At 43.2% G+C, this 13,187-nt stretch overlaps 1 protein-coding gene across 6 annotated transcripts in view; it reads left to right on the top strand.

Moving 5' to 3' along the window:
- LOC140713914 (protein PALS2-like) overlaps positions 1-13,187 on the top strand; it is a 186,295-nt gene that overhangs the window by 159,509 nt on the left and 13,599 nt on the right. For all 6 annotated transcript variants that reach the window (XM_073024591.1, XM_073024586.1, XM_073024585.1 and 3 more), the window contains 4 exons: positions 224-355; positions 4,365-4,473; positions 4,586-4,654; positions 9,758-9,919. In XM_073024591.1, coding sequence (XP_072880692.1) covers positions 224-355; positions 4,365-4,473; positions 4,586-4,654; positions 9,758-9,919 — 472 coding nt within the window. The remainder of the gene's footprint in view (positions 1-223; positions 356-4,364; positions 4,474-4,585; positions 4,655-9,757; positions 9,920-13,187) is intronic.

Here is a 13,187-nt window from a genome sequence, read left to right as displayed (position 1 = left end):
TGTTAGAATAATTATTTTAGTCAATTTTTGCTGCTGTCTATAAGGAGTTTGTGTGACCTCCTCGTTACTGTGTTGGTTTCTACTAAGTTTTCCAGTTCCGTACATATTCCAACTACATGCAGACAGGTTAGTGGGTTTAATTGGATGGTACAGGCTCAATGGGTCATAAGGGCCTGTATCTAAATAAAAATAACAATAACAATTTTATTATAATCTTTTGCAGGTCTTTGTGAAATGCCATTTTGATTACAATCCAGCCAATGACAGTTTAATCCCGTGCAAAGATGCAGGGTTGAAGTTTTCTAGAGGGGACATCCTTCAAGTTGTGAATCGAGAAGATCTCAACTGGTGGCAGGTTGGCTCAACTTTCACTTTAATGGAGTTGAGAAATATTTTAAAGCATATGTTTTTCTACAAGTCTTAAAATATCCACTAAAAAATGCAGTCATTTTGACTTATCCAAACCCCCAGAAAAGAATAACACATTTTAATAGAATTTGGGCCATTACAGCTGTGTTAAGACACAGCACGTTACCTTTGCATCTTCCAATAACTTCCTCCGTTAAATAGTGACTGGGAAATGTAGATTTTCAAAAGGTTGTGAATGTTAGACAATAAGACATAGAAGCAGAATTAGGCCACACAGCTCATCGAGTCTGCTCCACCATACCATCGTGGCTGATTTATTATACTTATCAACCCCATTCCCCTGCCTTTTCTTTGTAACCTTTGATGCCCTGGCTAACCAAGAACCTATCAACTTCTGCTTTAATTATACTTAGTGATGTGGCCTCAAATGAATTGCCTCCTTTGCAGTAAATTCCACAAATTTACTACCTTCTGTCTAAAGACATTCCTTCTCATCTCTGTTCTGAATGGATGTCTCAGCAGTGCAGTGTCTCAGAAAGTCAGCGTCCATTATTAAGGACCTCAGGCATCCAGGGCATGCCCTTTTCTTACTGTTACCATCAGGTAGGAGATGCACAAGACTGAAGGCACACACTCAGCGATTCAGGAACAGCTTCTTCCCCTCTGCCATCCGATTCCTAAATGGACATTGAAGCTTTGGACATTACCTCACCTTTTTTAATATACAGTATTTCTGTTTTTGCACATTAAAAAAAATCTTCAGTGTAAGTAATTGATTTGTTTTATGTTTTATTTTATTTATTATTTTTTCTCTCTCTCTCTCTGCTAGATTATGTATTGTATTGAACTGCTGCTGCTGCTAAGTCAACAAATTTCACGTCACATGCCGGTTTTAATAAACCTGATTCTGATTGTATTCTCTGGTCCTAGACTCATCCACTGTAGAAAACATCTTCTCCACATCCATTCTCTCTAGACCTTGTCTATAGTTTCGATAGGTTTCAATGTGATTCCCTCATATTGTTCTAAATTCCAGCATCTGCAGGCCCAGAGCCATCACTCCTCATAAGTTAACCCTTTCATGTCTCTGGCCCAACCATGGGCTTCTCGTTCTCTGGCCTGTCTACTGGCACCTTCAACACCCTGGCCAGCTGCTCCGAGCAGCGAGCAGATCACTCATGCGGTAGATCTGCTGAGCCCATAGTTCTGCTGTACCATAGTTCTTGGAGTCCAGCATAATCTTATGATCATCAAAAAAAAAATTTTAAAAAGAAAGTGCACTTTTGAATGACCCTTGAGAGGCTGCTGTGTTCAAACATGCCACCATCTTCCTGGAACACCGGATCATCAAGTGCTATGTGACCAATGCCTTAGAAATCAGCATCACATCCTATATAAGAATATTCTAGTCTTCTCAAAATGAATGCATTTACCACTGTTCCTGCTGATTCAGCCTACAAGTTAAACTTTAGGGAAACCTGCACAAGGACTCCCAAATCCCTTTGCAACTCGGATTTTTGAATTTTCTCCCCATTTAGAGAGTAGTCTACTCTTTGTTCCTTCTATCAAAATGCATGACCATACACTTCCCTGCATCTTATTCCATCTGCTACTACTTTGCCCATTCTTCCAATCTGTCCAAGTCCTTCCGCAACACTAATATCCCTCTACCTATCCTTATACTGTTTGCTAACCTGGCTACAAAATCATCAGTACCAATATTGACCTTGCAGAACACCACTTGTCACCTGTAGGCAACCAGAATAGACCCCCTTAATCCTGACTCCTTTACCTCCTGCCAGCCAGCCAATCTTCTATCCATGCTAATATCTTTCCAGTAATACCATGGACTCTTATTTTGGAGCCTCATTTGCACCACCTTGTCAAAGGCTTTCTGAAAATCCAAGTAAACAACATCCATTTACTCTCCTTGGTCTATCATGCCTATTATTTCCTCAAAAAGTTCCAACTGATTTGTCAGGCAAGATTTTTCTTTAAGGGAACCACACTGGCTTCAGCCTACTTTATCATGTGCCTCCAAGTACCCCCAAACCTCTTCCTTAATAATGGACTCCAAGATCTTCCTAACCATTGAAGACAGGCTTAACTGGCTTATAATTTCCTTTCATCTGCCCAAATTGCACGTTGCCTTTTTTTTGTTGTGTAACTGCAGTGGCCAACTTAGAAGGCACATTGAATATTGATGTTTATTGTTGGAGGATTTGAGTCCAAGAATCAAAACGCCTTACAACAGTTATTGCCCTTTGGTGAGGATGTGCCTGGATGGATGATGGTGTGAATTTTTACTCATTGTAAATAAAATAGAATATATATGCTCAGGGACAGGGGTTCCCAAACTTTTTTATGTCATGGACAAATGCCATTAAATGGGGGCATCTGTGGATCCCAGATTGGGAATCCCTGCTGTAAAGGGAGTGCAGCAGAAGGTCACCAGCAGGCTCCTGAAATGAGTGGGAGGCAGCAGAAAGGAAACTATAGACCTGTTAGCCTGACATCAGTGGTTGGGAAGTTGTTGGAATCGATTGTTAGGGATAAGATTATGGAATATCTGGAGGCACGTGACAAGATAGGCCAAAGCCAGCATGGTTTCCTGAAAGGAAAATCCTGCCTGGCTAACATACTATAATTTTTTTGAGGAAATTACAGGCAGGCTAGACAAAGGAGATGCAGTAGATATGCATCTTGGATTTTCAGAAGGCCTTTGACAAAATGCTGCACATGAGGCTGCTTAGCAAGATAAGAGCCCATGGAATTACAGGGGAGTTACTAGCATGGGTGGAGCATTGGCTGATTGGCAGAAAACAGAGAGTAGGAATAAAGGCTGTTCTGGCTGGCTGCCACTCACTATTGGAGTTCCACAGGGGTCGGTGTTGGGACCGCTGCTTTTTACGATGTATGTCAATGATTTGGACTATGGGATTAATGAATTTGTGGCTAAATTTGCCGATGATACAAAGATAGATGGAGAAGCGGGTAGTGCTGAGGAAGCAGAGACTTAGATAATTTAGGGGAGTAGGCAAAGAAGTGGCAAATGAAATACAATGTTGGAAAGTGTAAAGTCATGCACTTTGGAAGAAATAAAAGGACAGTCTGTTATTTAGATGGGGACAGAATTCAAAATGCAGAGATGCAAAGGGACTTGGGAGTTCTTGTGCAGGATGCCCTAAAGGTTAACCTCCAGGTTGAGTCAGTGGGAAGAAGGCGAGTGCAATGTTGGCATTCCTTTCTAGAGGTATAGAATATAAAAGCAGGGATGTGATGTTGAGGCTCTATAAGACACTCGTGAGACCACACTTGGAATATTGTGTGCAGTTTTGGGCTACTTATTTTAGAAAGGATATACTGACATTGGAGAGGGTTCAGAGAAGATTCAAGAGAATGATTCCAGGAATGAAAGGGTTTACCGTATGAGGAACATCTGGCAGCTCTTGGGCTGTATTCCCTGGAGTTCAGGAGAATGAAGGCAGATCTCATAGAAACATTCCGAATGTGAAAAGGCCTGAACAGATTAGATATGGCAAAGTTATTTCCCATGGTAGAGGAGTCCAGGACAAGAAGGCACGACTTCAGGATTGAAAGATGTCCATTTAGAGCAGAGATGCGGAGAAATTACTTTAGTCAGAGGGTGGTAAATCCGTGAAATTTGTTGCCACGAACGGCTGTGGAGGTCAAGTCATTGGGTGCATTTAAGGCAGAGATAGATAGGTTCTTGATTAGCCAGAACATGAAAGGGTACGGAGAGAAGGCAGAGGAGTGGGGATGATTGGAAGAATTGGATCAGCCCATTGCAGAGCAGACTCGGTGGGCCAAATGGCCTACTTTTGCTCCTATATCTTATGGTCTTATGTAAATGGATGTGTGATAACGGATGCAGTTGGTGTTCTGTGAAAGGCATGCTTCTGTGGTGTATGACTTTGACTTTGTAAATACCATGACTCCCAGGAACTAATTGGACTGGTTGTGTTTCATTTCAGGCTTTTCACATGAAGGGAGGAGGAAGTGCAGGTCTAATTCCCAGCCAGATGTTGGAAGAAAAAAGAAAAGCCTTTGTTAAACGGGACTGGGATCTCTCAGGTTCCTCTGGTGAGCTTTTTAGTGTTGCTCTTTAGAGATCGATATAAAGTGTTTATAAATGCTTGGGAATATAACAGAAAAATAATTAATTGTCTCAAGTTCTGTTTCAATCTTTCTTCAGGGCCATTTTGTGGAATAATAACTGGTAAAAAGAAGAAAAAGATGATGTACCTCACAACAAAAAATGCAGGTAAATAGATGGAGGGCAAGCAGATTGAGGATTGTCTAACTGGTAGGAAACAAAAGTAGGGATAGGAAGTTAATTTTCAGTTTGGCAATGTGCGACCATGGAGATGCCACAAGGATCAGTGCTGGGACCACAGCTGTTCAGGGGATGTATGGTAATTTGAAGGAAGAAAATGGACTGTAGCCATATTTGCAGATGACATGACAATAGATAGAAAGTGAGCTGTGAACAGGATAGAACCTGCTCACAGAGGGTTTTCGGTGGGGTCAGTGAACTGGTGAAAATTTGGCCAATGCAACTATGTGTGAACAAAGAAGGTTATTAAGTTGCAAGATAACAGAGAGAGCTACAGTGCAAAGGGAGTTGCGATACCTATCCGAGAAGGTCGAAGTTGACAGACAGATAAAACATCTCAAGGCCCTTATGTGTTGATGAGCAGAGGGATCTTAACGTCCAAGTCCATAGTTTCCTGAAAGTGATTACATGGGTTGGTACGCTGGAAAAGAAGGCATATGGTATGCTTGCCTTTGTTGTTGGAGGAATTGTGTTCCAAGAGTCAGGAAGTTTTCCTGGAGCTTTGTAAAACTAGTTAGGCCACATTTGGTGCATTGCATTTTGTTCTAGTCTGCCCATTATAAGAAAGATGTGGAGGCTTAGGAAAAAGTGCAGAAGAGGTTTTCCAGGGTTAGAGGGCATGTGCTGTAAGGAGAGATTAGTCAAATTTCAGTTGAATTCTTTGGAGTGATTGAGACTGAAGGGAAATCTGATGGAGGTTTTATAAGAAAATGAGTGACATGGACAGAATAGACAGCTGGTAGATTTTTCCCAGGGCAGCAAAATAGCATAATGGTAAGTGCAATCACTTTACTGCACCAGCTGTAAGATTGGGGTTCAATTCTCAGCATTGTCTGTAACAAGTTTATATGTTCTCCCTGTGAATGCATGGGTTTCCTCCCTTATCCCGAAGACGTGTGCAATATAGTGAGTAAGTTTTGGGCATGCATGCAACACTTTCAGGCTGCTCAGCACAATCCTCACTGATTTGGTTTGATGCAAATGATGCATTTCACTGTATGTTTTCATGTACATGTGACAAATAAAGCTAATCTTTAATCTTTAGGGTTGAAATGTCTAATACCAGGGGGCATGTCATTTAAAGTGAGAGAGAGTAAGTTCAAAGGAGATGTGAGGGGCAAGTTTTTCTTTCACAAAAAGCTGTGAGGCCTGGTATGCACCACCTGTGATAGTGATGAAGGCAGATATAATGGAGATGTTCAAATTGGATCGAAATCCTAAATCCAGTGGCATTGTGGAATCACCTTTAGAAGATCTGCAGATGCTGAAGAATCTACTTAGCACCATCATCTCAGGCATTTAAGCAAGGGCAATGAATGCTGGCTTTGTGCATTCATCCTTATTATTTAATTATATTAAATTGTTAAAGATCATTATTTAATTATAATACTGCCTCCTCTGTATCTATTAGAGTGGTACTGGGACACCTTAACACTAAAGCCTGTTGTGATGATGCTCCCATAATACTATTGTTTTGTAGCAGTTAATTACATCCTGTCATTTGGAAGATGGGGCTTTACAGTTGTATTAAAGTTATAACTGACCTGAAATGGGTAAGAATGGCACCGTATCATCCCCCCATAAAAATTGATCAGGTTGGCTGACCACGTTTTAATCCAACCGTTGAGATCCTCACTTTTATTTCAAACTATTAGGTCAAAGGGCCTGTTTCAGTGTTGTGGGATGCCAATACTATGATTATTTTAGTGCCACTTGAAATTGTCCTACAGGTTTGTTAGTCTAGGCCTTTGACAGTTTATTTAGTAATATAACCATGATACTAACATCAGAATCTAAATCAGTTTCAATATCACTGGCATAAAGCTGATTCTGATGGGGGTCTCTATAGTTGATTGAGAGTGGGAAGGGGGCAGGGAGGGTGGATCATGGTTGACAAAAAGGGAAGACAGAAGGGAGGGAATGGGAAGCACGAGAGAGACATTCTGTAATGATAAATAAACCATCTGTCTGGAATCAAATGACCTTGCTTAGTGTCTGAGGGCCGGATGTGTCAGCACCCACACTACTCCCCGCCCTAGTACTCCTTTTCTGCCACCTGTTGCACACCTCTCCCATGAGGTGTGTATATTTATGTATATATATATATATTTAACTGGCATGCAAGAAGAGAGGAAAATAGGTAGTATACATGGGTTCATTGTCTATTCAAAAATTTGATTGCAGAGGGAGAGCTGTTCCTGAAACGTTGCATGTGTGCCTTCAGGCTTCTGTTCACCTCCTTGGTGGTAGCAGTGAAAAGAGGGCATGCCCTGGGTGATGAGGGTCCCTAATGATGGATGCTGCCTTCTTGAAGGTGTTTTAGTACAGCTCCAAAGAAAAAGCACATTGGCATGGTACACTGATGTCTAATGCAGACTGCATCGTGCTACCTCATGGTTAAATATTGGGGTGCAGGGACACATCATTCAGCATGAGAAAGGGTGCTTACTGCAGTGTCCTGCCCTACTACAACAATAAAGCCAGAACAGACAAATATAAGAAATCAAAACTTTGAACAGGTTTCAGACTTGATGCTCAGTATGCCAGAATGCAACAGAATACAAATCAGTAAAGCAAAGAGAATGTTCGACTGTTGCCCATAAGGCAGTCTGGAGTCCATCGATCTAAAGGCATGATGGACGGGATCTTCACTAGCAAAGAGTAAGAAAGTGACTCTAGCTAGCATGTGTGTCCTTATTGCCACCACTGTCAACCAGTAGGACTGTGGAACATCCTCCTCAAATTCAGCTAATCACAGATATTCATCACCACTTACATTTCAGTTTTATTTATCTATAATGGAAACATAGAGTGAAATGCATTGTTTGTATTACCGGCCAGCACAACCTAAGGATGTGCTGAGGGCAGCCCACAAGTGTTGCCACATATTCCGGCATGTAGCATGCCCACAGTGCTCTGAAGATTAACACAAGCAACAACAACCACCAAACAGAACAACAATAAGACAAAACCCTTTCCCTCTCTCCCACACATCCATCCACAGACAGGCCTCCATCTGCAGGACGGGCCATTTACAGACCTACGACTTTTAGCCCTTGGCTCCAGACTCCCAGACTTGCAAAGTCACACCTGCTGTACCAAGTGCCTCTTGAGTTCTGGATTATGTACTTGAGGCACTTGAAAGATACTTTCAGTACTGTCTCCACACAATCCTTGAGACCAATATGTGGACCATTGTCTGTGTCCTCAGCAGGAAACATCTACAGCACTGTGGCTCCATTTAAGTCATGTTGATTTTAGGGAAGCCACACTGGACAATGCCCAGTGCCAGAGCATTATTGCTTTGTTCTGAATTCTGTCAGAGGAAGCTTTATGATTGAAACTGCCTTGCAGAAATGCACCTTCTGCACTAATTTCTGGGAACCTCTTGCCCATGACCACTTGAAGTGGAGAAGAGCGTTTGGTATGGAATTAAGAATCTTCAATTCTTGCATTGGGTGCCCATCTTTTCATCAAGGTCAGAAGAAACACCTCAGCAAGCCTATTACCCACCTGTTTTCCCTGTCAGGTATCTCCTGCCCCATCCATGGAAGGAAGACTGCAGCCCCTACAATTGGCTTATCAATTATCTCAGACTTCACCAGAGGGAAGTAAGTCACCTATTACTAAGGTGACATTCACCATTAAAGATCCCACTTTCTGGTTCTTGCTCTCTTCTCATTGTTGCCATTAGGCAGGATGTACAGGGGCCAGAAGACCAACACTTCAAGGTTCAACAACAGACAAAATGTTGGAGGAACTAGCAGGTCAGGGAGCAACTGTGGTGGGAAATAAACAGTCAACATTCCCGGTCGAGTTCCTTCATCACCTTTCTTGATGAAGGGTCTTGGCCGAAGTGTCAGCTGAGGTTTTGTGGGTTTGGATTCTATATACTTACTGTACATCTGCCTGGATGTTGATTTGTGCTCTCATTATCACCTAGGGAGATTGAACTCGGCTGCAAAACAGAGTACAATGTAAACCAAATTGTGTTTAATTTGGGTAATATATGTGTTATATTAGTCTTTTCACAAACACCATTGTCTTATTATTTCAAAGTTATTGGAGTACATTGGAACTGTCATCTGTTGTATTGTGATATTATAGGAAGGATATGAAAACTTTAGGGAGATGCAGAGAAGATTTACCAGGATGCTGCCTGGGTAGAGAGCATGTTTTAGGAGAATAGTTTGGATGAGCTAGGGCTTTTCTCTTCAAAGCAAAGGAAGATGAGAGGTGACTTGATAGAGGGGTACAAGGTGATAAGACGCAAAGATCAAGTGGACAGCCAGAAACTTTTTCCCAGAGCAGAAATGGCTAATAAAAAGGGGGCATAATTTTAAGGTGATTGGAGGAAAGTATAGGGGAGATGTCACGGGTAGGTTTTATTACACAGATGTGTGTGCATGGAACACTTGCCAGAGGTGGTGATAGATGCAGGTACTTTAGGGGTATTTCAGAGACTCTTAGACACATGACTGATAGGAAAATGGAGGGCTGTGTAGGAAGGAAGGGTTAGACTGATCTAGGTTAAAAAATCGCACATCATTGCAAGTTGAAGAGTCTGTACTGGGCAAGGAAAAATGGCAAGCATGTTGTATATAGCTGAGCCTTACAGATGGCATTGAAATGATGAAACCACCTATTTGTGAAAAGAATCATTGATTAAAGAATTAACATCAACTGAAATGATCGATGAATTCTCTTTCTACTCCTTGGATGGTGTCATGGAACCTTTGACAGTGTGATGGAGAAGGTGAGAATGCAAGGTAACAGAAGCTATTACTAATGTCTAAGAAAAAGTGTGGTACCGAGGGAGTCAAATTATAAACTGAAATTGAATTCAGGTGTTAAGTCTGAAAAGCTGCATAGTGCCCAGAGTGAAGATGAGGGATTGTTTCTAAAGGTTGTGTGTTCTGAATTATATCAGTGTGATTTCAATTCACTGCATGCCTTCCATGTTGTTAGAAATATATACACTGATGAGCATTTGATTTTGTTTTTTATTTGTTTATGCTGGTTAACAACAAGAATTTGATCGGCATGAAATTATGATCTACGAGGAAGTAGCGAGGATGCCACCCTTTCAAAGAAAGACTCTAGTGTTGATAGGAGCGCAAGGTGTGGGACGACGGAGTTTAAAAAATCGGCTCATCGTAATGAATCCCATGCGGTTTGGAACAACTGTCCCATGTAAGTTTTGCTTTGCAACTGCAGATTTTGAATGTTTGTTTGGGAACAAGAGTTCCTTTTTCTTGTTATTACTTGGTGTCCGCTGCTGATCTCTGCAGCTAGAAACAGAGAAAACCTACAGCACAATGCATGCTGAGCTCGTTGAGCTACATCGACGACTGCATTGGCGCTGCCTCCTGCACGCATGCTGAGCTCGTTGACTTCATTAACTTTGCCTCCAACTTTCACCCTGCCCTCAAATTTACCTGGTCCATTTCTGACACCTGCCTCACCTTTCTTGATCTTTCTGTCTCCATCTCTGGAAATAGTTTATCTACTGATATCTACTATAAGCCTACTGACTCTCACAGCTACCTGGACTATTCCTCTTCCCACCCTGTCTCTTGCAAAACTGCCGTCCCCTTCTCGCAATTCCTCCGTCTCTGCCGCATCTGCTCTCAGGATGAGGCTTTTCATTCCAGAACAAAGATGTCTTCCTTTTTTTTTAAAAAACAGAGGGGCTTCCCTTCCTCCACCATCAACTCTGCTCTCACCCCATCCGCCTGCCACCCCACTCGGGATAGGGTTCCCCTTGTCCTCACCTACCACCCCACTAGCCTCCGGATCCAACATATAATTTTCCATAACTTCTGCCACCTCCAATGGGATCCCACTACCAAGCACATCTTTCCCTCATCCCTCTTTCTGCTTAGCGCAGGGATTGCTCCCTATGCGACTCCCTTGTCCATTCGTCCCCCCCATCCCTTCCAACCGATCTCCCTCCTGGCACTTACCCAACAGGCTGGTATATGTCTAGGGGAAAAGGAGATCCAGCCACACACCAACCCCACCTCCCGTACACGCAGGTGCTGTGAGAATCGAGTTTATGCCTCGCGCCCGCACACAGTATCAAATTCACACCAGATACCGTTATGAAATACACTTTAAAGAGTTTACTAAAACTAAGAGTACTAGGCAATACAATATATATGAAAGGAAAGAAAAAAAACAAAAGGCACCAACTTATCAAAGTTCAGTCAGTTTAGTGCACGTTGTTGGAGCTCAACCATCGAACCATTCGACCCCTCGTCGCTTGCCTCCGACCTCCACGTCTTCGCACCTGGGACCACCCCCGGTGGTCAACCAAGCAGCGCAGCGCACGTCCACCTTCCTCGGCGTCTTCCTCTCGACTCTCCTCAAAAGACCGCGAAACCCCCCCCCCCCCCCCCAAGTTCCCAGCCTCACAAGACAAAATAACATTCCCCATTGGTAAACAAATGAATACAATCCCCATATCAGCAAGTCTAAAGCTAAACAACTGCGAGAGAAACACTTATCAGACAAAGAAGCATTCCTACTCTTAACAAACCAAAGAAGCCATTTTGAGTAACATACACAGGACATTGTACACTTGTAAGCGGAACAAGTGCTACACCTGCCCTTACACTTCCTCCCTCACCACCATTCAGGGCCCCAGACAGTCCTTCCAAGTGAAGCGACACTTCACCTGTGAGTCGGCTGGTGTGGTATACTGCGCCTGGTGCTCCCGGTGCGGCATTTTATATATTGGTGAGACCCGACGCACACTGGGAGACCGGTTTGCTGAACACCTACGCTCTGTCCGCCAGAGAAAGCAGGACCTCCCAGTGGCCACATATTTTAATTCCACATCCCATTCCCATTCTGATATGTCTATCCATTGCCTCCTCTACTGTCAAGATGAAGCCACACTCAGGTTGGAGGAACAACACCTTATATTCCGTCTGGGTAGCCTCCAACCTGATGGCATGAACATTGATTTCTCTGACTTCCGTTAATGCCCCTCCTCCCCTTCTTAACCTATCCCTTATTTATTTATTTATCCCCCCTTTTTTTCCTCTCTCTGCCCCTCTCACAATCACTGCTTGCCTGTTCTCCATCTCCCTCTGGTGCTCCCCTCCCCCTTTCTTTCTCCCTAGGCCTGCCATCCCATGATCCTTTCCCTTCTCCAGCTGTGTATCCCTTTTGCCAATCACCTTTCCAGCTCTTAGCTTCACCCCTCCCCCTCCTGTCTTCTATCATTTTGGATTTCCCCCTCCCCCTCCTATTTTCAAATCTCTTACTATATTTTCTTTCAGTTAGTCTTGAAGAAGGGTCTCGGCCCGAAACGTCGACTTTACTTCTTCCTATAGATGCTGCCTGGCCTGCTGCGTTCCACCGGCATTTTGTGTGTGTTGCACAATACCGGCCCTTTGGCCCACAATGTTGCGCCAAACATGCACTTACTTAGAAATTACTTAAGGTTACCCATAGCCCTCTATTTTTCTAAGCTCCATGTACCTATCCAAGAGCCTCTTAAAAGACACTATCGTATCCGCTTCCACCACTGTTGCCGGCAGCCCATTCCACGCACTCACCACTGGCTATGTTAAAAAAAAAACTTAACCCTGACGTCTCCTCTGTACCTACTTCCAAGCACCTTAAAACTGTGCCCTCTCGTGTTAGCTATTTCAGCCCTGGGAAAAAGCCTCTGACTATTCACACGATCAATGCCTCTCATCACTTTATACACCTCTATCAGGTCACCTTTCATAATCCCCCACTCCAAGGAGAAAAGGCTGAATTCACTCAACCTATTCTCGTAAGGCATGCTCCTCAATCCAGGCAACATCCTTGTAAATCTCCTCTGCACCTTTTCTATAATTTCCACATCCTTCCTCTAGTGAGGTGACCAGAAATGAACACAGTACTCCAAGTGGGGTCTGACCAGGGTCCTATATAGCTGTAACATTACCTCTCAGCTCTTAAAAATCTTATGGTTGATGAAGGCCAATGCACCATATGCCTTAACCACAGAGTCAACCTCCACAGCAGCTCTGAGTGTCCTATGGACTTGGACCCCAAGATCCCTCTGATCCTCCACACTGCCAAGAGTCTTACCATTAACACTATATTCTGCCATCATAATTGACCCACAAAAATGAACCACCTCCCACTTACCTGAGTTGAACTCCATCTGCCATTTCTCAGCCCAGTTTTGCGTCCTATCAATATCCCACTGTAAGCTCTGATGGCCCTCCACACTATCCACAATACCCCCAACCTTTGTGTCATCAGCAAATTTGCTAACCCATCCCTCCACTTCCTCATCCAGATCATTTATAAAAATCATGAAGAGTAAGGATCCCAGAACAGATCCCTGAGACACACCAATGGTCACCGACTGCCTTGCAGAATATGACCCGTCTACAGCCATTCTTTGCATTCTGTGGGCAAGACAATTCTGGATCCACAAAGCAATGTCTCCTTG

The sequence above is a fragment of the Hemitrygon akajei genome, chromosome 20, assembly GCF_048418815.1.
Source record: "Hemitrygon akajei chromosome 20, sHemAka1.3, whole genome shotgun sequence".
Classification (NCBI taxonomy): domain Eukaryota; kingdom Metazoa; phylum Chordata; class Chondrichthyes; order Myliobatiformes; family Dasyatidae; genus Hemitrygon; species Hemitrygon akajei.
Note: the sequence above shows the minus strand (reverse complement) of the source record. Positions and strands in the feature narration are given on the sequence as shown.